The sequence below is a fragment of the Platichthys flesus genome, chromosome 3 (assembly GCF_949316205.1).
Source record: "Platichthys flesus chromosome 3, fPlaFle2.1, whole genome shotgun sequence".
Lineage (NCBI taxonomy): Eukaryota > Metazoa > Chordata > Actinopteri > Pleuronectiformes > Pleuronectidae > Platichthys > Platichthys flesus.
The window spans coordinates 7,136,919-7,161,226 of NC_084947.1; the positions used below are offsets into that span (position 1 = coordinate 7,136,919).

Below are 24,308 nucleotides of genomic sequence, written 5' to 3' on the forward strand. Positions count from 1 at the left end.
TGACCAGCTCCAAACTCATACACACATATCAGCAACATCCAGCTGCAGACATACACTGACACACAGACAGATTGATGGACAGACATGTGTCAGAGTTTTTTCTGGCTGCATCTGAACTTAATCTCTGAATATTCAGCAGTTTTTCCGTTTGCTCACTGACCTGAAACTGCCCGACTCTCAGATTCTATGATACAACTGTTGTGTAAAACTGAATTCGGAGAAATGTCAAATCTCCAAATCCTCACGATGTGGTTGAATAACTGAGGCAGCAGCAAATGAAACGTCGTAGTCCCTGGATAATGGTTCTGTAACTATAAAGAGATTATCAATGTGATGCCGAGTGCTCTCCAGAAATAAATCCACTTCTATTTTCATCAGTTAAACTGAAATCAGTAAATTTCTCAGAATTATTCCTCAAACCGGACAGGGGAGTATTATTTATTCTCTCCTAGAATAAAGTAAGAGCACCCCCTGCTGGCTTCATCTGGTTACAGCTGTAGGACCCAACTCCATATTTTCAAAACTCAAATATAAATTGGAAACAGCTTAAATCATTTATTTTGGACTGAATCGATGAATACAAAAACATTTGGAGTCGACATTGCGAAACCACAGAAAGTATTTACAAATGAGTTATCTACAAGGAAAAATGGGATATGTGAAATCTGGTTTTCCAAATCGGGCAAAAATAGACAGAGTGAACGAGTGCTGAATTTAAGCTGGGGCAGTGTGGAATGAAAACAGCCAGTGGCTCTGAACACGTCTTCAGAATCAAAGCACTGACATGCATCACTTCACAGATGACATCATTCATACAGTGGACAGCTGACTGTTTATAGAGAGGTTAACATTAAACCTCCCGCTGTGAATCTCATTAATCTTAGTCGTCCTCCACCACCATGTGATCACTGAGCCCTTCAGTCACACAGGACAAGTCCCAGTCACCCACTTTATTCTATTCTCCTTTTTTTGGGCTTTCAGAAACAACCTATGAAGCCTCTTCATCGATCTTCGGCGCCAGGTAGTATTTGACGTGTCCCATGTCGGCAATCTTGTACTCCACCACTGCAGGAAAGAAGAAGATGATGATAATCATGCAAGGGCAACTACAACTTCGGTCATCATGATGAGAAACCAAATAAAGCGAGTGATTTAAGAAACTCACCCAGGGGGATGTCAGCGGACATGCTGAGGGTGACAGTCTTGGACAGGGGCGTGGCCTTGGTGAAGAAGTTCAGGTAGTTGAGGGCAAAGATCAGCTGCACGGGCTCGTTCATCTCGATGGTCACCTACAGACACGAGGAGGGAAACGGTCAGAACCAGAACATGAGTCATCACAACAGTGCAAGCAGAAAGGGGTGTTGAATAATTGGAATCATTATCAATGTCTGAGTTTACATTCCAGTAGTGTTACTGGTTTTCTAAATACACATTTAGACTCAACATCAGAACTAATGAATTATAACCAACAATTGCAGATTAATTTTGATGACAATTGACTAAATGATTTTTTCTTCAGTTATTAACTAAATATCTTAATCTTTGGTTCTGGAGACAAACAGACAAATTAAATCTGTGATAAATCTTTTAAATAAAATCGTTTTGAATTAATGACATAAAAGTCTAATTGTAAATTTGCAGAATGTGTCTTCTGATCCACAGCTATACTTATTCAATTAAGTCGATAGAAAGAACCAGCTGCCTCTGAAGTTTACCGGCTTGTGAATTGTACTTTTAAACATGGTGAGTGAATGATTGCGACAAATCCACACATCAGCGATGTACCAACATCACTGTTTTGCTTGGAATTAACTAAATATTCAATCGTCTTTAAACTTTAAGTTCATGCTCACCGCTTCGTCCTCTTTGTCTACATTGCTGGTCTGGGACAGTTTGACGTTTCCTGTTCCCAGCTCTCCTGAGGCGGAGAACTTGACTCCATCCTTGGCACAGGAGATCATGACGGCGTCGCCGATCTGGGAGAGATCTCTGCAGATTCTGGCGAACTCCCCGGAGGGCATCTTCACCACGCAGCTGTACTCCTGCTCCTGGAGGGAGAGATGGTCGGGAAAGGGTCAGGAACTGTGTGCCTCAGAAACACTTCGGACACACACGGAGAAGGACGAACGACAGATTACTTACTGGAATACCCAGCTGCTCCACATCCAGGTCCATCAACTTCATCTCGTAATCTGAGACTTTCTCCTGGTCTGCAAGACGACGAGAGTCGGGTAAGACAATGCTGAAGATCTGGGGAGATCATTTTAAAGCTGCTGCTGATCGTGATAAGTCAGAAACTTACTGAGTGTCTCAAACACCAGGGCAAGGGTGTCTGCATTGTCTTCTGCTCGGAGGGTGATGATGTCCTCGTTTCCAGCACACTTCAGGATCTTTGACATACTGGATGGGATTGAAGGAAAAAGTCAAACTCAAGATGCTTTGGAAGGCAGTGAACTCTAGATGAGAAATAAATACGCTCAGGACGAGAGTGGGGAAGGATTCAGCCATACATTTTGCTTCTATGTGCCAGCTTTCTATTTTAAAGGTCTAAAATTAAAAACAGATCTGTGGGACTGGAAAGATGGGCTATATGATTCACTTTTATTCTAAAACTTGACAGAGTTAAGGATTAATCATTAAAAACAATAATCATGGTCTAGACTCTTGCTTGAAAAAAAAAATACCTTCAACATTATGTAAACTGAGCTCGGTGAACATTTGGTTTGGAAACAAATAAGTAAAATATATTATCTTGATAAAAAAAGGAAAATGCATTTTGAGAACATCAAAACATGATCATCTTTGTGCCGATCAACTTATCAAATAATTTCATATTTACAACATTTTGTGGAACAATAAACTAAAACATTGGATCATAGTCGAACCGGGATAAGAAAGCAGTGGCCGGAAGTGGAAGTTCCCGGGTTAAACAACAATTCCCGCCAACCCTGCCGGTGAAGGAATTGGCGCTCAAATGACGTCATTACGTATTCATAAAGCAGCAGATGTCTGAAAACTGCGCCAAGTGTGAATTTTAAACACAAGCCGCAGTTTGCCTGGTGAACAATGAGAAACATCGGCAGAATCCACGCGGGTGAATCTGCGCGTTGGAGAACTGACAACGAAGAGTTAACTTCACAGACATGTCCGGGCAAGAGCCAAGATGGCTTCCTCCTTTCTTTTTTCTCCTCACCATCTTTCCCTCTGCAAGCATTAAACACCGACTTCTAACACCGGCTGCCAACCGATCAGCAGCTCATCGTGTGTTCCCATCACCACGTTGTGTTACCGCACTAAAACCCGCGCACACAAACCAGACCCAGTCTACTTTATAGCGAATTTAACATCAAAACTTTAACAACTCGAGCTGTCAAACTTTAAGAGTCGGTGGATCCTTCATCTAAAACTCCCCGGCGACCGCGACGTGTTATCCGGGAGGGAGAAAGAAGCACAAGTGTGTGTTTGTGTGAGTCGGTGTGTGTCTGTGTGTGTGAGAGCAGCACCTGCTGAGGTTCACCCCCATCGCCAGGTTCCTGTCGCAGCGGTACGAGTCGAAGCCGTCGTGCCGGAGCGTGAGCTGCACCAGGGACACGTGAGAGGAGTCCATGCTCTGCAGGGAGATGCCGGACGAGCTGACATCCCAGCAGGCCTCGGTGATCAGGTCCTTCAGAGCCTCCAGAACCTTCTTCAGGATGGAGCCCTGCACCAGGCGAGCCTCGAACATGGTTCCCGTGTGGCGGTGCTTCTTCTCCGGGTAGAATACTCAAGAAGAGAGGTGGCTGCTCGCGTCAGACCGTGGGTGAAAGCGGAGTAGTGTGTGTGGAGGAGTTAAGGCTTTGTGTTGTCAGATGAGCACGAGACAAACACACACACACTCTCACTGCTGAGGTTTGAGCTGCAAGCGCGCGCTAACGTCCGGTTTTAATGATTCTGACTGGTTGCGTCATTTCCGTTTCCTGGTTCCGTCGTCCTGAGCGCTAAATAAGACGGGCGGGGATTTCAGCCATGATGGAGAGGACACAACTGTGAACCGATACAATCTTCTTACAGCATTTATAACACATTATGGAAATACGTCTTTAAATGCATCACTCTGTACCCACACACAACTCTTTGTAAGATATTAAAGACTTTTAATTCCACATAGGGCACAACTCAATAGTGTTTTCACTTTTGGTTAAATACACTTACATCAGCTGGGCTATCATTCTACAGGCTATGTTTGTCTAATGCACAACTTTGTATTAGTGCTTCAGTTATTTTCCTAAATTAATCTGTATTATTATGTATTATGTATGTATATTATATGTATAATATACACCTTATACTTCAAATATTGGATTGTCAATATTTCCATTGGCACAAACTTCTTCACAGTGACAGCTTTGTAGTAGTTCTGGTGGCGAGGCTTTCATCTCACTGCAGTGAATTCTTATTCTTGACTCATTTTGAATATAGTGCACAGTCATTGTCCTCTGCTGCCATCAGGATCCACCATCAGCTGCCACCTCAATCGTGGTCCACCACCTCTATCAGATGCCAACATGATACAGAATCCACCATTATTATCCCAATCAGCCAACGTGATACAGAATCCACTATTGCGATCCCAATCTCATCCACCATCAAAATCAAGTCACTAACATGTATTGATGAGATATTAATTATTTCTTTGATCTGATTTGTAGGAGAAGAGGAAGGAGAGGCTGGGAAAGGCCCTGTGTCATGTGTATTCATTACAGCTTAATGAATGAGGGCAATCGGGTGAATCAGTCATAGCACTACACATTGAACTGTTTTAGTCCCACAATAACAAAAATAACAGTTTATCTGGGGCTTCAGGGTTTGAGCTTCTCTCCCACATTAGTAGTCTAGTAGTTTTTGAGATATACGAGTCACATACTGACACATAGAGGAAAAAGTAGCTCATTTTTAAAGTGATACAGGTGGATGGAGGGTGAGGAGGGGAGGGGAGGGAAGAGGGTAAGACTGGGAGGGGGGGATGAGGGGATGATTGACAGGGCAGAGGAGGACGAAGGATGGGAGAGGAGATTAAAACACAAGACAAGTGTTTTCAGCCTCCAGCTCCCCCTGGAGGGCTCGGTCGAGGGCCTGCAGCACTTTGCGGATGCTGTTGATCCTCTCTATGTCGGTTAACAGGTGCTGCAGTGTAGCAAGAAGGTTTCTGTAGAGGGTTTTCTTCTGTAAAGTTGTTGAGTGTTCTCTGACGTTGGCTCACGGTCGTTGTGTGTGGTTCCACAACGACCACACACAACTGACAAATGTTTATCTTATATAGGTGAGCTAACTCATCCTCCTATGATCAACTTCAGTCATAATATAGGTTTCCATGTGGGTAGGGGGGTGCCATTGATTCCGTTGATACATTAATCGATAATGAAAATTCTATTGAGTTTAAATTAGAATTTTTTTCCCATAAAAGTAGCTGTAATCAATACCAAGCTATATGGTTTCCATTCAGAAAACCTACAAGTATTAGTAAATAACAAAAATCTCTTCTAACTGAGCTACTCAGGTGAAGGTTATCGACAGTGGTGGAGGCACAGCCAGAGGAATCTCTATGGGGGCCTCAAGGCAGAGCTGTCGGGCCCCTGCTGCCTCCAAGTCTCCATCAAGTAGCATGAAATCATCAGGATCATAAAACAGATTGTAGATTTTACTTTGGCAGCTCTGCAGAAAATACAGCAACGTCAAGGTCGAGCGTTTTCTCACTTTGTAGAGTTTTAGGAACCATAACTTTTTAAAAATACCAATGTTGAAATGAACTTGTGATCTCTGGAATAACTAGTAATCAGAGATCGTCACACAAACAGATTGGAATTGAATGTAGATTATTTTCTCATGTGGAAACTCTCAAAGTACAATATATCAAACTTTTACATAACTAAATAATAATGTGTGTACTTTGATGGTCTCATGTACTTAAAGTCTTACACAAGCTGTTCCTCTGTCAAATTAAACTGCTCTGATTCCCTGTATTAACTAAATAAACATTAAAACCAGGGAGGAAATAAATTGTATGGACAGGAAACCATGAGCTCTGATTAGTTTTATTGGTCAAGGAGGAGATTTCTATCACACAGCATCATTCAGCACACAACCAAGGCCAAGGTCTGTCGCACACATACAGATAAAAAAGGATGATTATTGTCACACTGCCATTAAACCCCTGAGTATAAATGGATTCAGGCCACATCAGAACAAGGACATTTTACACGTGTTGCAGACAAAGGTCACATGATCTTAGAAAACAGAGGACACTGTGTGAGGCATCAGCCAGGATATACTGCACATGTTGCAGGTCAATGGTTTGTTTGTATTTGGACGTTTACGGATTTTAGTTTGGAGTGAGCGCAGAGACCCAAGTCTTTCCTGTACGTGGGATATCAGTTTAGAGATCAGACAGGAAGTAGTTGGTTGCCATTGCGAGGATGGGGGCTCCAGTCGGGACCCCGGGGAAAGGACCGCTGGATCCGGCAATGTCGACGTGGGAATAGGGCAGAGGAGTGTTTGAGTCCACACCAAACTGCGGAGAAAAGTCCGGATCAACAGAAGTTAATTACTGCTCTTCTTCCATGTTACATTTATAAAAGTATATATAAAAGTGTGAGCACCTTGTCGAGCCCGGAGGCCATGATGAGGAAGGCTGCCGGGGTCTGATGTCCTCGAGGTGTATTGGAGGACGGCAGGTTGTTGCATTGCAGGATATCCTCGTACTCAGACTGGCCCTTGTGGAAGTCGTAGTCCTCTCGTCTGATGCTGGACAGCTCGAACACATCGCCCAGCTTCTCTCCAGCTGCACGAAGACGGAACAAAAGACCAGGGGTGAGTTAGTAAAGCATTTGATACAGTTACAATTGCGACATCTGCTGGACAACTGTGGTAAATATTGAGTTCCAAAACTCAAACATGAAACTTTCACACTCACCTTTCTGCCACTGAGCAGCGTTCCCATTGCGATGGGCCGGTCCGTTATCCATGATGATCTACAATGAGAAATTCTAAATTGAACTCAACGCACGTTTTCTACATTCAAATGATTAATGTTGAAATATCCAGTCACAGCTTTGTGGACATTTGAACACGACTCACAGAGTAGTTGGGCCCCATGGCTCTGATGGCGTGACCCGTCAGAGTGGCGATAGTGAAGAGCTGAGGAGAAGTCTCGCGAACCGCCTGCAGGAACACAGCACATGATCAGAAGAAGAAGAAATCAGGTCTCGATCACTGGTTTGAAATTATCTTTGCTTGTGACACGAGTTCAGTGGATCTGATGACTTGAAAAAGATGAAACAACACTAACACAAATATGGAGAAGGAGACTTTCAGGATGAATTTAAGTTTGACTGAAAAGTGTTGAAAGGTAGAGGTGGGAGGTTTCAGTTCTGAGGTTGTGTCTCCATACCGAGAAGTAGCAGAGTCAAATGTTGGTAAACTTAACTTTAAATGTTCATGTTGACAGTGAACCTCAGTGTTTAACTCTCACTTACACAGTTCAACGTCATTTAATGATTCTCACCAAAAAGGGCTGAGAATTATTCTTAAATGTTATAAATCAATATTTGAGCAAAAACCTACAACATAACAATCTTAATTTGAGACAGATTCTTTTTGTAAGACTTCTTAAAATACACTGGACATTTCTGTGTTACATTTATTTTGTTTCTCAAAATATTTAATAGATTTAAAAGATTACCGTGTGCAGTTATCTCTATGAGTATTTAAGTTGTAATGTACATAATCTCTAAAGAATCTAAGTCAGACGTGTATTTTACGTGGTCACTGGATATTGTTGTGACTTGTTGTCATAAAAATTGTCCAGGAAATAGCACAGAGTGTAGAAACTAGTTGAGAAGTAATTATAGTGAGATGTTCTGACCTTCTCCTTCATCTCACAGAGCAGGTCGACCATCACCATGCGACCCTCAGCGTCTGTGTTTCCCACTCTCACCCTACGACCCGCACGGGAAACCACCAGTTCATCGGCCACATAGCAGTCTGAGAAAATACAAACACACACACATACAGTGAACCGAGGGAGAAAGAGCTACAACACAGATCTCACTGAGCGACAAAAAACCAGGAACATGAGTATTGAGGTGGTTAGACTGACCTGAACCCACGCTGTTCCTCACCATGGCCATCGAGCCGATAACCTTCAGATGTTTAGGCTTCAGCTTCGCCAAGATCTAGAGAGAAAGACAGAAGTAAATAACACTTACGATTTGTAACTTACAAACTTAAACACAACACTGAGTATACATCCGCCTTTATCTGGAACTAAATATCACGTCACGTTTCCCAAACAACAAGTAAATGATGTTCTCTGGTCAACATGACTCAGCAGCATCCAGGTCCGAGCCCCTGGGAGCTGATTCCTGACTCGGTGCCAGTTGAGCTTCTTTATTGGCTTGGTGAAAGCTCCCTGAGGTTTCTTCACTGAGTTCATTTACCTGGAAGAAGCCGGCAACAGCAGCAGCTCCACACTTGTCCCTGTGCATCCCGGCCATGTGGCCGCCGGCCTTGATGTCAGCTCCTCCTGTGTCGTAGGTGATGCCCTGGAGACCCACAACAAGAAACGGCGCTCGGTTAAATTAGCTAGTCAGTGACATGTAGGTACAGTACATGATTTTAATTAACAAATACAAAATCAATTAAACAGAGATTGTCCCTTAAACTCCTTGCTGATTAGTCTTAAAGGAATCTAACTGAAATCTCAAATGACCTCGTCAGGGGCCAAGCAGGAAGATCAGAGCGCCGCAGATACTTTCTACTTCCCAAATTTGGGCCAATAAAGGTTAACTAACCAAACTAGTGAAGACAAGTTAACAGCACCAAAAAACTGGCCCTCAACTGAAACACGAGCGCTCCTTCGACGTGGCTCTCACCTTTCCCACCAACATGAGCGTCTTCTGGATGGGTCCCTCTCCACAGTACTGCAGCTTGATCACTCTGCCCTCGTGACGGGGGACACCTGGAAGAGGAGGATGCTATGAACAAGTAGTAACAAATAACACATTCACAGTTCTGGAAATCAGTATCCAGAGCCACGTTGATATGTGACGAGAACAGAACATGTTCCCTTACTGCTGGCACAGCGGTTGACGGCAGCCAGACAGGGATACTCCTTCTCCAGAACCTTCAGGTCGCTCACCACGTCCACCTGAAGGGGAAGAAACACGTCACACACTTTAAACAGTGGATTAAAGTGTCACTGAGGAAACAAACTGTCCTGGACGGAGACAGGAATATAAGGAAATTACTGGTGATTCTGTCTGCACATGTGCTGGAACATCTCTTACCTTCACGGGGCTGTCTTTGAAAAGCTCCTGGACGTACTCGGCCACGCGAGGGGCGGCCATGCGCTCGGGGTCGGAGCCACCGATGTCGCGACATGCCAACCTGAGGAGTGGAAAACAGGCCGGCAGGTGAGTGAGCAGTGGGAGATGAAGACTCGGCAGGAAATGAGATGAAAGGTGCCACTCACCTCCCGCTCTCCAGGGCATCAGCCAGCTGCACCAGCCTCCGGCCCTCAGTCTCATCTGAAGCCCACAGCCCCAGGACACACACCTTGCAGTCCGAGGCGTTCACATTCGCCTCCCTCACTTCAATAGGCTGTTTGTAGACAAGACACAAGATGCTTTCAAACCTGCAGATTGTGTTGAGTTTTACAATATTTCACACCTATGATCAGATGTACATCAGTGTAATTACCCCAAGTGTCCCCTGTGATCGCATCAACCAAGGGCTGTAAAGTACCAAGTGTGAACGGAATCTTTTCTCACCATGTACAGACCATGAAGGGCCCCGAGTGCAGCCACCAGGGTGCTGTTCTTATAGTCCTTGTGCGGCGGGCAAACCAGCAGGGGGCGCTGCATGCCTGCTTTCAAGGCCCTGGAAGGAAACACAGATGAGTGAAACAGCAAAGAAAAACCTGGAGTTTAATCCCAGTTCTGTTCCTCAGCAACCATCAACCGACCGTTTGATGCCGTTGACGGCTGCATCACTGAAGCGCCTGACATCGTCGTAGTCGCGGTTCACCGGGCCGGTGCTGGCAAACAACAGCCGGTTCCCAGGGAGACCAGGGACCTTGAGGATGACCACCTCCTCTCCCAGTCCGCTGTCCACCTGGAAGCATAACACCATATATGTGTGATTATCTTTTTACTATCAAGGGCCATTTCTTTTTTTTTTTTTTTTTTTACATCCCTCGAGGGTCATAACATATTATTGAACATTAATCACACGCACTAATGCGACGGCTGGAGCTGCTTCTCTTTAGCAAAGTGTCTGATGTCTGATGGTAGGGATGATGATGCTATGTGCAGCAGTTGTTCAGGTTTGGGTCAGTGAGTCTTCACAATCAGTTAAATAAAGATTGGCTCAGAGCAGCAAGTTGTTCCAAAGCTACAAAACCTAACTGTATAACATCGTCTATGTCAGAGTAAAGGCCTCAGTATACAGTATGCTTCAGTATGCCTCCCTAGCTGAGTTACACCAAATTGAATGATTTCACTCAATTGTGAACTTTGATGAAGACTGATTCTTCACATTTAGTTTGATGAAACACTTACTAAATGAAATGTCTTTCATCCCACCAAGAAGCAGCCAATTTACGTCACATCTCCTTATTTTGAACATTGATGTGACACATTTGATTCATAACATTTGCAGCAAATTCATCAATTTCCACAAAGTCAAGGCTCAGATACACAGATAAATCCTGGGTTTTAATATAGGTACACAGGATTAACTAAGTTATTCAGACATACATGAGAGGATTTTGTGTTATGTTTATGTTGTTCGTGGTAGTGCCATTACAAGCAGGGATGTGTGTATTATATGGAGTTTGTGTCAGAGTGTAAAAGGTGAGGTTGCTGGGTTGCAGGAGGTGGAAGAGGAGACACTCACAGAGCTGTAGTCCTGCAGAGGAGCTTTCAGACACTCGAGCTCCGGGGGCAGCGTGTCATGGCTCTGAGTCACCAAGACGAGGCCGTCAAAACTAGAAAGAAGGGAACACCGTCATCTCACACGACCGCACGTCAGGATGCATCGCTTGCTCTCGCAGAAAAACAGGAAACATATGCTTACTTCTGGTTATTGAGGTCGCTGGTCCATTCAACAGGCTGGACGCTGGAGAGAGAGAGAAACACAGAGAACAAGTAATTTACTCACATGCAACTTCAGCATTGTTTGATAAGCTATCTCTGGCAGATCGGTGCAATAAGCCTTTGTAATGCAGGTTCATGCTCAGAGTGGAAGCCTGCAAGACCTTTGAGACCTGCTTCAATGCGAGAGGGCAAAAGGTTAATTTCTTTTCTCATCGCAGGATAAGTCAAGACTTTGTACCGAGTGTGTTCTTTACTTGGAGCAGCTCACACATGCTGCAGCGGGTGTCCATGTGAATTTACACATGAGAAAACAAGCAGATGAGAAGGTGAAACGAAAGCGAAATAGAAATGAGAGTAGAGGCACTTGTTACCAGAAACTTAATCCACCTCTGTTGCAATAAAACATCAAATATACTTGTAATGTTCCCTTTGGGGAAACTGTCCTAGGACCAGCAAGTGCTTCAGGACATTGTGCAAACACACAACAAAGAACAGCACAAAGGCCATGTCGTGTGATGAACAATGCAGGATGAACGTGAGATGAACACCGGAGAGTAAAAATGTGACAAAGTGCAAAGGTCAGTGAGACGCTTCCTCGTTGAGTCGCGTGACAGACGCGGGGGTTGAATTAGATCACGTGGCTGAATAACACACATGAAGCCCAATCAGTTAAACGACATGAATAAATAAGACACAGAGAGAAAGCGCCTCTGAGGCTCCGGGGCTGCTGCTGCTGCTGCCGGGGCTCCAGTCCTGCGTGAAGCTGCAGGAGGAGAGAAGCTGAGAGAGCGAACATGGCGTTCAGAGACACAGACGGAGGTTGTTCTCACCGGGTGCACATCGTGTTCCTCCTTCTCCTCCGTTGGCTGCAGGGGGAATGAGGCGGAGTGCAGCCGGTGACCGGGTCTCCTTCTTCGGTTGATCACATGACACGCTCTGTCCCACTCGTGCTGCCTTCACGGCCTCCTCCTGGCTCGTGATTGAACAACACCCGAATTATTTTGTGTATAATGACATCAGATGATGAGTGGTTTACAGCAACACAGTGAATTTAAGCATAAATGTAGTTAGTTATAGTTTGGAAGTATTTGTAACATACATTTGGTTACATTTAATTTAATTCCATTCTTTTTTCTTTATATCTAAACCACTAAGTTGAACAAGGACTCTTCACTCCACAACTCGGTCATATCAAATTTAAGATTGTGCAAATGATGATTGTCGATTTGTTCAACATTTCTTGGAATTATTGGTGGTTTCATCAAACCTTCTCACATGGTTTCATTAGAAATCACAATTTGAGTCCCAAGAGGTCCGGAATATAAAAGTGATTCTCTTAATTCAAGCAAACAAGAAAACATGAATGTAAACGTGAGCAGCACATCTTATGCTCTCCATCTTTTCTATCCCGTTAAAGTAATCCCATAACACCAGTCAGCCAAAAACAGCCAGGGGACATTAAAAAGTGCAAAAAATAAAAACAATTACAACACAGCAGACAAAAACACGTGTAGCAAAATTACTTTTCAGTTGGTTAAAGTCAAAGTGTCACAAATTGTGGAACTGATTATTATTTTTGAATCAATCACAAAGAGTTAAGTGATCGAGTTTGCTAAATTCCCATTGTATTTGAAGGCGCCTTCGAGGATGAATATGGTAGTTGTAGTTTTTTAAAACTGATTAAACAACCTGAAAACCAGCATCAAGATGAATATATAAGTAAATTATATATTGCTTAACATGAAATTAATTAAAAAAAAATATATAACGATTTGACATTAGGGACGTTTGTTGGATTTGTCTTGTCTCTGATTTGTCGGACCTCGTGGACTACAAACACAAACCGGAAGGAGCTGGAAGAGGTGTGTTGTGTGTGCAGGAGCTGAGCGGTGAGTACGTCAAGCTGAGTCCAGAGGGCAAGAAACTAAAAGCTCTTTTGTTTTTTACTCTTTCGACAGAAACGTTGTCTTATTCTTAAGGTGTTGAATAACTGAGGGGAAACAGTGAAGTGCGAGTTCAGCCGGAAGTGAAGTGTGGAATCAGCTGATGAAGGGTTTGTTGAGGCTCGTCAGCACCAGATAGGGAACACAGCTCAGGACACATTCACACAGATACAATGATCTCAGACCTAATTGATCAGATCTCGAATGTAATGAGTTCAGGGCCCTGGTGTCCGCTGAGGTAAATTAATCTGATCTCACCTGAATGTCTCCTGTGACCACGTGATCAGCCCCCCCCCCCCCCCCCCCGTATGTAAATAAACACGCATGTCACCTCTGTCCTACAGGCCAGTGTGTAGATCTGTAAGCACATTGAGAAGTTCACACTCCGATCTGTCCTCCTGTGATCGGATCCCTCAGGACCGAGCGGGATCAAAGGTGTCAGGAGAGGATCTGTCCTCAGATCAGCCATCAGGCCACAGATCCACATTCTTCTCCAAACAAGAACACAACCTTTACTTTAACAACTGAAACCGAATCCCTTCATCTTTGAGTCCAAAGAGACAACTGATCAAAAGTTGAAGATATTCCCTCAAGTCGCGGGGGGGGGGGCACCGTGACCTTTGTCCACCGAAATCGAATCAGTTAACCAGTGAGTCCAAGTGAAGATTTGAACCAAATTTGAAGAAATTCCCTCGAGCTTTTCCTGATATATCGCGTTCACATGAATTGGACCAACCCAGAGATCACATTATATCTCAGATGAATGGTTTTGCATTAACTTCTATTTACTATCAAGGGTTTTATGAGTTGTTGTTGCAGCCGTGCTCTTGTATCAGACCTGTTCTCACACGGCTGATTGAACATTGTGTCCTCACATGGTTGTGCTGACACAAAGGACACTTTACTTATTTTGGCTGCTTCCGCTCAACAAACTGGTTTGTGGAATAAAGCAGTTCACATTATGATCATTTCTTTCTCACCAGTCTTTGTGTTTTTATTTCTGCTGTGACACTTGAGGTCATTGAACCTCCCAACAGGACCAACGCAGACGTTCTAAGTTTATATCAAACAGAACTGTAATCGCTGAATCTCTTTTATTCTGACTCCACCAAATTAAATGCAGATTTTTTCTCTGACTTTTTGGATAAAACATGTAATCTTTCACTTTCTTTCTGTCTTTTATTTAATGACATCTGACTAATTACTTAATTGATACTGGGCAGAAAAAAAACAACCAACCATAAAAATCCCATTAGCCTGTTTGATTTCTGTTTCCTCTCTGCTCGTCTGTCGTTATCCATTTGTTCGCCTCGACACTTTCATTTCTCTTTTCCTCAACAGATGAGACTTCCTCTTTGCTCCTTTCGCTTCTGCAGAAGTTTGCTCTCTCCAAGGCGAGCGACCAACGTCCAGAGGCGAAGCTTGAGCGGTGCGGCCATGCGCCTGGTGCAGTTTCATGTTCATGGTGACGGGGGGGGCATCCGAGTGGGCGTGGAGCAGGGTGAGGGGCTCGGTGTGGTGGATCTGAAGGCCTTTGACCCCTCCATGCCCTCGACCATGAGGGAGCTGCTGGAGCTGGGGGACAAGGGTCTGGAGTGTGCACAGAGGTGTCAATCACTCACTCACATTCAGTCATGTTAGGGAACCATGTTTTAACACGCCAACATTCTTCTGTCCCAGATCAACATGCACCCTCTGACCCCTTCTTCTTCCTCCTCAGAGCTCTGGCGTCTGGTCAGTGTGTGTTGGATCGATCAGGCGTCCGTCTGCTCTCTCCCGTGTTGGCCCCAGAGAAGGTGGTGTGCGTGGGCATGAATTACCTCGACCACTGCCTGGAGCAGAACGCCCCGGTCCCCAAAGAACCCATCATCTTCAGCAAGTTCCCCAGCGCCATCACCGGGCCGTACGATGACATTGCACTGCCCTCAGAGAGCCAGGTGAGAGCAGGTGACCACTCAAGATTCAAGACTTTATTGTCATGTGCAAAGGAAGCGAACAAATGTGTTTGAAGATGTTTTTAAACTATGTGTGATGTTTAAACGCCTCCGCGCTCGTACCTGCCGTGACCGGAAGCATCATGTTTATGGGATGATGCAGTAATTTACATTTGTACCTCACATACTGCAGAAGAAAACGAGCACTAGACGTGTGTGTGCGTGTCTTGGATGGTAAAACTAGATATGACATACTTTGTCTCACCAGTAGTTCTGCAGCTCAAGCATCAAGCACATTTTGTGTGTTTTTCTTTTTCGTGAGCACAACTCAAACTTCATCCTGTGTATACCGAATGTGTAGTTTGGATCAATTTAGTTTTGAAGCTGCATTTGCTTCATCTTGGTCTTTCTGTGGGATTGAAGGAGGTGGACTGGGAGGTGGAGATGGCCTTTGTGATTGGACGCAGAGGAAAACACATCAAGGTGAGTATCACCTGTGACGTCCACGATGCTTTGATCTGGTGGAACATCTCTTCAGAGCCGTGATTCAGACTCCATCCCCGCTCCTCTTGTTGTGCAGGAGGAAGACGCTCTCTCCTATGTGGCCGGCTTCACTGTGGCCAATGACGTCAGCGCGCGTGACTGGCAGATGAGGCGCAACGGGAAGCAGTGGCTGCTGGGAAAAACCTTCGACAGCTTCTGTCCGCTGGGCCCGGCCTTGGTAACCACCGACTCTGTTAGAGGTGAGGGAACGTGCGGCCGCAGCAGGGAGAGAGAGAGAGCGAGGGAGGAAGGGGAAATGAAAGTGTGATGAATAAGTTATCTGTGATTCTGATCTCAGTCAAGCTGTGACTGGAGCAGCAGGGCGTCAACTGGGGTGCGATAACGATTTTGTGGGTTTAAATACATGTGGTTTATCATATTTCTGACCATCACTTTAATTAATAATTTGAGAGTTTCTAAGAAGCAACATTAACGTGACAGTTTCCGAACACGCTGAGCTTTATGTGAAAAATTTAAAAAACTGGAAGGAAAACCTCATCACGAACAGGAAGTCTGAGAAGTGTCTCTCTCTGAAGAATTCCTTTAGAATGCAGTGCACGGAGTCGGGGCTAAGAAACGCCCATGAGCTGATATATATACAACCGTCAAGATTTAGAGACGTCCCAAACGATGAAGTCTGTGTAAGCATTGGCCCTGCAAGGTTTAATAATAACACTAGGTGGCCTTATGAGTCATGTTTAACTCATGTATCTACATTTTATTTAATGCATTTTGGAATAAATGTGATATTATTATTGCGTTTCCTCAGAGAAGTAATTTAGTTGGAACCTCAAAAATAACAATTAAGTCTAAGTGTCTATTAGCACAATAATATGAGGTACAATGATAGAAACTGCTGAAAGCGGTGCTACAGAATTATCCCTGAACTAAATTTCAACAGCTCAAAAATTATTTAGCAATATGAATATCAAATAATCAGTGTTACTTGGTCAAAAACAAGATTATTTTAGTAGTTTTATTACTTATTTTGTTGTTTCGTGTCCCTCCCTCCAGATCCTCACAGCCTGGCCGTGCGCTGCCTGGTTAACGGAGACACAGTCCAGAGCAGCAACACAGACCAGTTGATCTTTAAGACGGAGCAGCTGGTGGCCTGGGTCTCCAAGTGAGTTCACACTCTGTTTGGTGTCTGCACACGAGAACCTCAGACATCATGTTTTCAGTAATAAATAACATAATATAGAACTTTCTCTATTTTATCGAAATGAGGATATACAATTCCCCAGCAGCTACAAATGTCCTGTCATTGTAAGTTTGGTCACTGTCTCCTCCCTGCTCCTAATTCTGAATCTGAATTTTCTTTTCCTGCATCAGGTTCGTGACATTAACTCCAGGAGATGTGTTTCTGACGGGCACTCCTCCGGGCGTGGGCGTTTTCCGAACTCCACCCGTCTTTCTCAAGGTGACGTCATGTGTGAAACTACGACCGGGCGACAAAACAATGTCAATGATTATCACAATATCACTTCCGGCAACAAAAGAATATAACAAAAGTTCCATATTTATTAATGCAAATCAAGTGTTTGCTATTCTCTGCTCATAGAGAAGAGTTGAACCTTCACCCAGGAGCAAAAATCTGTCCTTACATTTAAAACAAATGAGACAATTATCATAATTATCAGTGTCAGATGAATATATGTAGAACTGGTTTGCTGATCCAGCTCCAGCTCTACTCTTCAACAACTGCTGGTGCAGAGATGGAGGGACTGTGTTTTGCCTGAAGCAGTATTTTAGTTGACTTTGGGAAAATCGTGTGTTCCAACTGAGTGTTGAACGTTTTTCTCTTTCAGAGAGGCGACGTGGTGGAGTGTCAGATCGACCAGCTGGGCTCTATAATCAACAAAGTCGTCTAAACTCCGAGCCGCTGAAAACACCAGCAGCACATGAAGAACTGCCGGCTGTCAAATAAACCCAATACACTTCTAAATCGCTAGCTTTTCACAATAAATGACTATTTTCATGGTAACATTTTTCAGCCTGATTCTGTGAAAATGTGTAAGTTGTGTGTATTTCCAATGCTACACACAGTGGGGAAGGAAACATCTCTTTTTAGAAACAGTGCACTTACATGACTCAATATGGTGTTTGCAGCCAAACCCCAGGTCTGAGTCACAGTGACAGTCATCAGCAGCTGTAACGTCCCCCCGTTAGCAGCCACCCACTCGTGCTCCACAGCGGAGACAATGAGCCTCTCCACGAGCTCCCATATGTGGGCAACATTTCGAATTATCTTTGATAGTAGGATAAATCACAGATGAAACTTTTTCTACGCTCTCCAAGGAATCATGAATATTTTCTCATAATGTAAAGCAGCTTTCCCGTGACGGTGGAAATTCAATCAAATGTGAAATATACCGTCCTCCGTTGCCAGAGAGAAAATTCTATACAATTACTTTGACTAATGGAGCTGCTGCCTTCACTGGAATTTTTTTTTCCACTGACAGATGAGCTTTAATTTAGTCACGACTGAGCAGAGCCCTTTACATTTTTCTATTCAACCATGAGGGGTCGTGTTGAACCCGGTAGTTAAGTTTGACCACTGAGTCACTTAATGACGGGAGGAATTATATTCAAAATGAGGGTTAACGTCACAGCACGTGGACACAAAAGCTCGGCATCAACGCACCCCCCCGAGCTCTAGGCCCCTCCAAAACTCACCCTATGGATTCTTTCTTTGTAAATGTGAAAACAAAATTAATACATTGAATCTTTAAATAGTCAAGTTGTTTGATTTTGATGATTTAGTTTGTATCATAAAAAACTGTAATTACTTTCAATTCCCAGCAAAAAACTGTTGTGCAGATGCTTTAACTGGAATATTACAGAAACATACTCGGGTGCCTTTTCTAAGCACTAACACAGATTAATGCAACAATCATTGACCATGACCCCTTCTATATAGTTTCTTAGTTCAGTTTTCAATCAGGCCATTTCAGGGTCTAATTTGAGGTGCTATTCAACTGTACTGCTTCAGAATGAGAGGAGACTAAACTGTTTATTCACCGTCACTGATACAAACAGAACAAAATATCAGAAACACGTTTCAATATAATGCAGAAGTAGTTCAACAGCACCACAAAACAATATAACCCTGTTCGTACAATCAAACTAACCTGAATGTATATACGTACAGATAAATGAATCGAGACGTTGAATGTACATACACGATTCAACACTGGGTGGCAGTAGAGATTCACAGCCTTTGTGCTCTGTTTCACGGCCACTGAGATTCTTCACTGTACAAACTATTGGCTGTGAACTCAAAATCATTAACACCTGCCAGAGGAAGCCATGCCCTGTTCAAAGAGAGTTATCGATTTGTATCTGTGTCTTGGAGTCAAAAGGTCGATGTGGAATAGACCCACTCCAGAGGTTTGAGTCAGCACACAGAGATCTGCATGCAGGAGAGGAGCCACTCACAAGGATGAGCTGCCTGGAACAAATGTGATCTCCAGGAAGGGGAATTGAATGTTTTCCTCTAAAATGCTTCACCTCAAGTACGAGAAACTCACCTTCTCTCAAGTGTTGAATTTATGAGGAAATACTGATTTATTTTTAAGGATCCATCTGTCAAACACTACGAAAAACAAGAACCAAAACATTCTCCACATGTAACAAACACAACGTCAGCAGCCTTAATTACAACGTAAACATGAAACACAAGCTGTGCTAAGCACCATCATCCTTCGAGTCCTCACATCTGATTACAGGGACTTCCTAATCCCCGTCTCCTGTGGCTTTATGCTAATGCCATTACTAAAGATAAACTCAAAATCAATGTCTCATCTCTGACAAATCAAAATGCAATTAACCTAAAGGCTCGGGCGTCCCGGCTCGGTGCAGATCTGCCTTCCTTGTAACACTAAACATAAGTTTCTCTGATACTAACACAGGATGAGGTCAGACTCTAACACAAAGAGTCATGTTGAGGCCTCGAGTCCGGCTGCTCAGTTAGGCACTTTAGTTGTAGAGGTACTGTTTGATGAAGAGCTGCAGTTTCTGCCTGTTCTCTGTCGACTGGAACAAAGGACTGACGCCCAGGAAGACGCCGTCCTTCTGATGCTCCTCCGAAAGAACCTGAGGTGAACACACACGCACACACACGCACACACACGCACACGCACACACACACACACACACACACACACACACACACACACACACACACACACAGAGCCTTTTTATTCAGTCACCTTTGTTTGGACAGTGTGAGCACGCAGCTTTCCTTATCTTTAGCGGAGTACCTTTTAGTACAAGTCCAAATAAAAAACACTGAGGTAATAAAAGAGATAAAAAAAAGACCTTTCCAAAAAAGAACAGATAAAAAAAGGAAGAAAAACAACACTAAAGATATAACATAAATATCACTTCATTCATACTTTATTTTACAAGTGCATCATTCACAAATATCCTCTTTTCGATTTGCCGTTGTGATCAGAATTGTAAATCATCTGTCAAATCCTAAACACAAACAAGATAACAGCCATTTCTGATAATAACCTTAATAAGGAAGTTAATAAGAACCTCATGAGATCTTTGCAGATATATGGGTCAATGCTGCTCTATTTTTAAAGACAGTGATTCCCAACCCGCAGACTGATACGACTGATGGGTGCAGTCACTACTTCACAAAGTTGAAAGGCTGAGTGGCAAAATGCTTTTGTGCCGAAACACACATTTAAATATTTATAAAATAAAAAATTAAGATTTATGGGGAGAACTTCTCCATTTTTCTAGGAAGAATAGGGGAGATTTCTCTTCACTGCTTTTTAAGTTGGTGCCAAATCGGCGAGGTCGCTCTCCTTTTCACGAGTCCTCCGTTTGCTAAGTCGGCGCAGGCAGCGATAACAGATGCACATATCTCTGCAACAAAAAACCATTAGGTGCCTCCTTTCTTTCACTGTATGAGAAACACATTTCAAAGACTTAATCATAAGCAATTATCTGGCCTCATCCGAGCTTCTGTTATATCCTCAATGGGTTGTTTTCAGTTCAGGTCACAACCCAAACATGGAAATGTTTATCTAACCTTACTAGAATAACACTGCCAGCCAAGAATCTGTCCTCATGCATTTTCTGAAAAATACTCAATATTATAACTCAATGAGGTGATTTGTTGGGCAGATTCATCTGTTACAACAGATCATATTTTATAAGCTCATTATATAATTTTGATGATCTAATACTTTCTGTTGACAATTCTTGTGATATAATAAACTTTTAACGATAGTTGTCAATAAACATAGTGAAGTAGGAAGCACAATATTTATTAAGGTGTAATGTAGCATAAATACATGCAAATAAAACTTGTACAAAAGTACACAGCTGAACCCAGTTATATTTTTATTTAGAGAATTTAGAAACTTAATTCCACACAGTAACTACATTTGCTAAATGTTGATAACAGACAATTAATTTTTTAAGTTTGAAATGTTTTTAAATCTAGTTCCACTACACTTGAAAAGTGTCCTTGGGGGAAAGTAATTAGATAAAGACGATAATAATGGGATTATAAGTCTTTAACGTACACTGTATATAAAGATTATATAAGACATGAGTGCTCCCCAAAAGTGAAGCAAAAGCGTCATGATTGCCACATAGTGTTTGACTGCAGTATAGGTCAGAAATCCTGACTCATCCATATTAATGGAGGGTCAAGGACCAAATAAAAAATGCAAGGAATATGTCGAATGCATTTTTCTCAAAGATGGTTTTCGTCATCTCAGGTAGTTCTTATCACCCTGATGTCTGTTCAAGTCTTCATGTTTAAAAAAAAGTTATTAATGCTCTAACAGGTGAAAAGTCATTATTTACAGCTGAGACTGACTCCTGATTGGTCAAGCTTGTGTATTGACAGGTCCTCGCTACCGTGGCTCCGTCCCCTGATCGCTAGTGCACAGACTCTCACTTCAAATGTGCAAGATGGTAGCGTCTATCATCTACCTTCATTCTGGGTAGAGAGAAGGAGTGTAGATGCGCTCATCATCTAGTCCATGGTTAAATAATACCTGTGCTCTGTTTATAAGACATGAATATGAAATGTAGATCACACTGCCACAGTTAAGGCACCTTGACAAGTCTGTGCTACTTTTTCAATTTCTGGTTTTAAATTACTTGTGTCCTTGGCCCAGTGACTCCAGTTCAGATTGACATTTCTGCCACAAATATGATTGGATATGGATCAAGTCAGACTGAGTGTTGCATTAAAATCCGGTTGTATTCCTGCTGACGTTAAGAATATTGTTGAAAAATGCTGCCAGCAATTGACCGATCGTTTGCCATTTTGGGTTTTATTCACATCCATCTGGAAACAGATGGATGTTTGAGCTCAACTTTTTAGGAGTTGAAATTTTGCTAAACTTTCAGGCCTGAGTTGATACGGCCTAATTCTACACAGACTGACATATTTAGACACACACAGACTCACACACACATTCATAAAGAGGCTGTCACTCACCCCCAGGTCTATTAGTGTTCTAACTGCAGTGTGTACAGCCTCCTCTGAGCAGCTCTCTGTGAGATAGGACACAAAGGCACATATGAATCAAAAGAACAGGCAGATATCCAATATAGAAAAACCAGGTTGAGATAACAGAACAAAGCCATTTCCAGCAGGACTGTTTTACTGTGTATTATTGAAGGGTTTCATTTGGGGGGTACTGATTGTCATATGTGTTCTTTTTTAAGAAGAAGCAGAAGAATGAGGAGAAGAAGAATAACAAGTAGAAGAAGAGGAGTTTTTGATGTGAGTGGGGGAATCTCTGGGCGTTTCTTCAGCAGTGTCTGATTTGTTACAACACACTGTATCAGTGGGACGAGGCAAGTTTACAAGCTTCTATAGATTTTCGTGTTTGTGTGTTTGTGTGTGTCAGGATGAGTTCACCATAGTGCTGTTTCTTCTTCTTTGCCGTGTCACACAGATGAGAGTGTATCTGAGCCACAAATTCTGTTTCTACAGCAGTAAAAAACAGGAAAATAAAGGCAATTATGCTGGACAATCTGCACAGTTATTATATGGAGAATTCATGGTTCAGCTACATGCTAATATACTGTATATTTAAGGCTGGTGCGGGCTTAACAGGTCAGTACAAATGGCACAGGGTGAAACATACACACATTTTTTTAAGAAATTGTCCTGTAAACACACTGTACCAGGCAGAGGTGAGTCTATGAGGTCCAGTCCTGTTGTGGTCCAACACAGTGCCCTCAGATGTCCAGCTAGCATACTGCAGAGGAAGAAGAGCATTTCTGGACAGAGGCTTGGCTGACTTATCTAGGAAAAGTGGACAGGGATAAAGCAGAAAATGAGCAAAATGGTGATGAAGGAAATGTTTTTCCATTACAATGAGCACATGGTGATACCTATGTCCACATGGTTTTGCTGGACAATTCTGTCATAAAGAAACCTTTCCTCTGTTTGAAGGGTTCAGAAGCTGGAAATCTATTCCTGCTCTGACTTCATGTAATCAGACATTTACCATAAAACCTGAGCTCACGGTTGCATTTGGTCGTGAGGGAGAACAAAAAAACAGAGGATTCATAGAAGCACTTTCTGAACAGTTCACAGTGAACAGTGTGGATGGGGCCATTATACTTTTGTTACATGGGAATGTACTCTATAAGAGCGGAGGTTAGCAGCTGCTCCTGTAGAATTGCCCTGTATTACTTGGTCCATTATGAAATTATACATCTCTCAAGGGATGGTTGCCCATACCAGTACAGCATACAGAACAGTCTGCAGCAGTTTCTCTGCGCTATCTACACACAGACTCAGGCCAATTCTTATTTATCCTACTGTAATCCTTACAAATACACTGATATCTGACATCCAATATCGTCTTCAAAAAAATACTGGTGTGAATATAAACGGTTTAAAAGCATCAATACACAGTAGAACTTTAAAATCAAAATGGTTCAACGAGCGGGAAACACACATTATGACCAAAGGGCAAATACAGTGGCTACAAACAAGGCAAGAGAGGCTGCTTGGCATTGTTAATAACATAAAATAAGATAAAGTACCTTTATAAACACAAAGACAGCGAACAAAACAAAAAGGAGTTTTAGAGTTCAGATGTCCAAACTTTGAAGCTGAACAAGACCAGGCTTCTTCTTGAGAAGTTAATGCTGTTGCAACTTAACATGAATCACTACCAACCTGCTTTGAGAGACCACCCCAAGTGAATTTATGCAGGCTAAGAGATAACAGGCAGTAGAGGAGGTGAGAGAATATTTTATATTGTTTTGTACCGAGTGTGTTCTGTCCTCATTCAGCACCTAAGCTGGGGGCAGTGGCACAGCACTGGGAGAAGAAGAGTGAGTTGGTAAAAGAGGAAGAAAAAAGCGAATAAAACTGTATAAACATAGGCGAGGCGCTTCCTCTGTAGACAAAGACGTAAAGAAAGGATTTTATGCAGCACAAAGGTGGCATTACTCTTTCTGGACTGGTAGACTAACTTGCTTGCAGCACAGGTTTGCATCAGAATTTATTTGGTTGTCTTCTGTGTAGTTCACTCCAGCCAGTTGCAGTGTTTGTTAAATTTTTTAATAAAAGCCGGGTCTCAAATAATGGCTGCAGGTAGAGGAGGAGAGGCCGTGTGCATATCTCACCCCAATTCGATGGAGGTGAAGAACAGAAGCAACATTCAGTGTAGTCCACACACTGAATATTTCAAGCTCTCAAATTTTTTTTATAATGCAGCGTTTCAACTTGAGGGGTCACAAAGACAATCTGCACA

The 24,308-nt window shown here is 42.9% G+C and overlaps 4 protein-coding genes across 7 annotated transcripts in view; 1 reads left to right on the forward strand and 3 right to left on the reverse strand.

Moving 5' to 3' along the window:
* Positions 1-540: 540 nt before the first annotated feature.
* pcna (proliferating cell nuclear antigen) lies at positions 541-3,902 on the reverse strand. The gene is made up of 6 exons (XM_062384686.1): positions 3,504-3,902; positions 2,303-2,400; positions 2,143-2,210; positions 1,854-2,048; positions 1,166-1,289; positions 541-1,065 (listed from the first exon to the last, which is right to left on the reverse strand). The coding sequence occupies exons 1-6, from the start codon at positions 3,722-3,724 to the stop codon at positions 989-991; spliced, it is 783 nt and encodes a 260-aa protein (XP_062240670.1). The 5' UTR covers positions 3,725-3,902; the 3' UTR covers positions 541-988.
* A 2,153-nt stretch (positions 3,903-6,055) lies between these two features.
* Positions 6,056-12,100, reverse strand: zgc:152830 (uncharacterized protein LOC767682 homolog). The gene is made up of 16 exons (XM_062382008.1): positions 11,963-12,100; positions 11,113-11,154; positions 10,933-11,023; positions 10,001-10,149; positions 9,807-9,915; positions 9,509-9,636; positions 9,324-9,423; positions 9,109-9,184; positions 8,910-8,995; positions 8,475-8,579; positions 8,135-8,210; positions 7,901-8,019; positions 7,114-7,197; positions 6,950-7,007; positions 6,636-6,817; positions 6,056-6,547 (listed from the first exon to the last, which is right to left on the reverse strand). The coding sequence occupies exons 1-16, from the start codon at positions 11,971-11,973 to the stop codon at positions 6,413-6,415; spliced, it is 1,551 nt and encodes a 516-aa protein (XP_062237992.1). The 5' UTR covers positions 11,974-12,100; the 3' UTR covers positions 6,056-6,412.
* A 789-nt stretch (positions 12,101-12,889) lies between these two features.
* On the forward strand, positions 12,890-17,536 carry fahd2a (fumarylacetoacetate hydrolase domain containing 2A). 4 transcript variants are annotated; one of them, XM_062381959.1, is made up of 8 exons: positions 12,890-13,021; positions 14,452-14,682; positions 14,796-15,012; positions 15,433-15,492; positions 15,590-15,752; positions 16,567-16,675; positions 16,885-16,972; positions 17,361-17,536. In XM_062381959.1, exons 2-8 carry the CDS (start codon positions 14,513-14,515, stop codon positions 17,421-17,423), a joined length of 870 nt encoding a protein of 289 aa, XP_062237943.1. In that variant the 5' UTR covers positions 12,890-13,021; positions 14,452-14,512; the 3' UTR covers positions 17,424-17,536. The 4 variants fall into 4 exon arrangements, with proteins under 4 accessions (XP_062237943.1, XP_062237942.1, XP_062237944.1 ...); XM_062381958.1 differs by having other exon boundaries at positions 12,984-13,021; positions 14,417-14,682; XM_062381960.1 differs by lacking the exon at positions 12,890-13,021 and adding an exon at positions 13,033-13,185.
* Positions 17,537-18,507: 971 nt separating this feature from the next.
* Positions 18,508-24,308, reverse strand: part of gpat2 (glycerol-3-phosphate acyltransferase 2, mitochondrial) — a 90,119-nt gene continuing 84,318 nt past the window's right edge. Inside the window, exons 22-25 of the mRNA XM_062381902.1 lie at positions 22,723-22,843; positions 22,454-22,522; positions 22,028-22,083; positions 18,508-19,647 (exon numbers count right to left, since the gene is read on the reverse strand). Coding sequence (XP_062237886.1) covers positions 19,531-19,647; positions 22,028-22,083; positions 22,454-22,522; positions 22,723-22,843 — 363 coding nt within the window. The 3' untranslated portion in view covers positions 18,508-19,530. The remainder of the gene's footprint in view (positions 19,648-22,027; positions 22,084-22,453; positions 22,523-22,722; positions 22,844-24,308) is intronic.

Excerpts from the sequence above, each read along its gene's own strand:
- pcna (XM_062384686.1), bottom strand. The coding sequence starts at position 3,724 with ATGTTCGAGGCTCGCCTGGTGCAGGGCTCCATCCTGAAGAAGGTTCTG. Across the intron at positions 1,290-1,853 it reads TAGACAAAGAGGACGAAGCG|GTGACCATCGAGATGAACGA; the intron begins GTGAGCATGAAC and ends TCGTGTCTGTAG. Across the intron at positions 1,066-1,165 it reads GTCCGCTGACATCCCCCTGG|TGGTGGAGTACAAGATTGCC; the intron begins GTGAGTTTCTTA and ends TCTTTCCTGCAG.
- zgc:152830 (XM_062382008.1), bottom strand. Across the intron at positions 8,580-8,909 it reads CGCTCATGTTGGTGGGAAAG|GGCATCACCTACGACACAGG; the intron begins GTGAGAGCCACG and ends GTGGGTCTCCAG. Across the intron at positions 8,211-8,474 it reads CTGTTGCCGGCTTCTTCCAG|ATCTTGGCGAAGCTGAAGCC; the intron begins GTAAATGAACTC and ends CTTTCTCTCTAG.
- fahd2a (XM_062381958.1), top strand. The coding sequence starts at position 14,417 with ATGAGACTTCCTCTTTGCTCCTTTCGCTTCTGCAGAAGTTTGCTCTCT. Across the intron at positions 14,683-14,795 it reads GGTCTGGAGTGTGCACAGAG|AGCTCTGGCGTCTGGTCAGT; the intron begins GTGTCAATCACT and ends CTTCCTCCTCAG. Across the intron at positions 15,753-16,566 it reads AACCACCGACTCTGTTAGAG|ATCCTCACAGCCTGGCCGTG; the intron begins GTGAGGGAACGT and ends CCCTCCCTCCAG.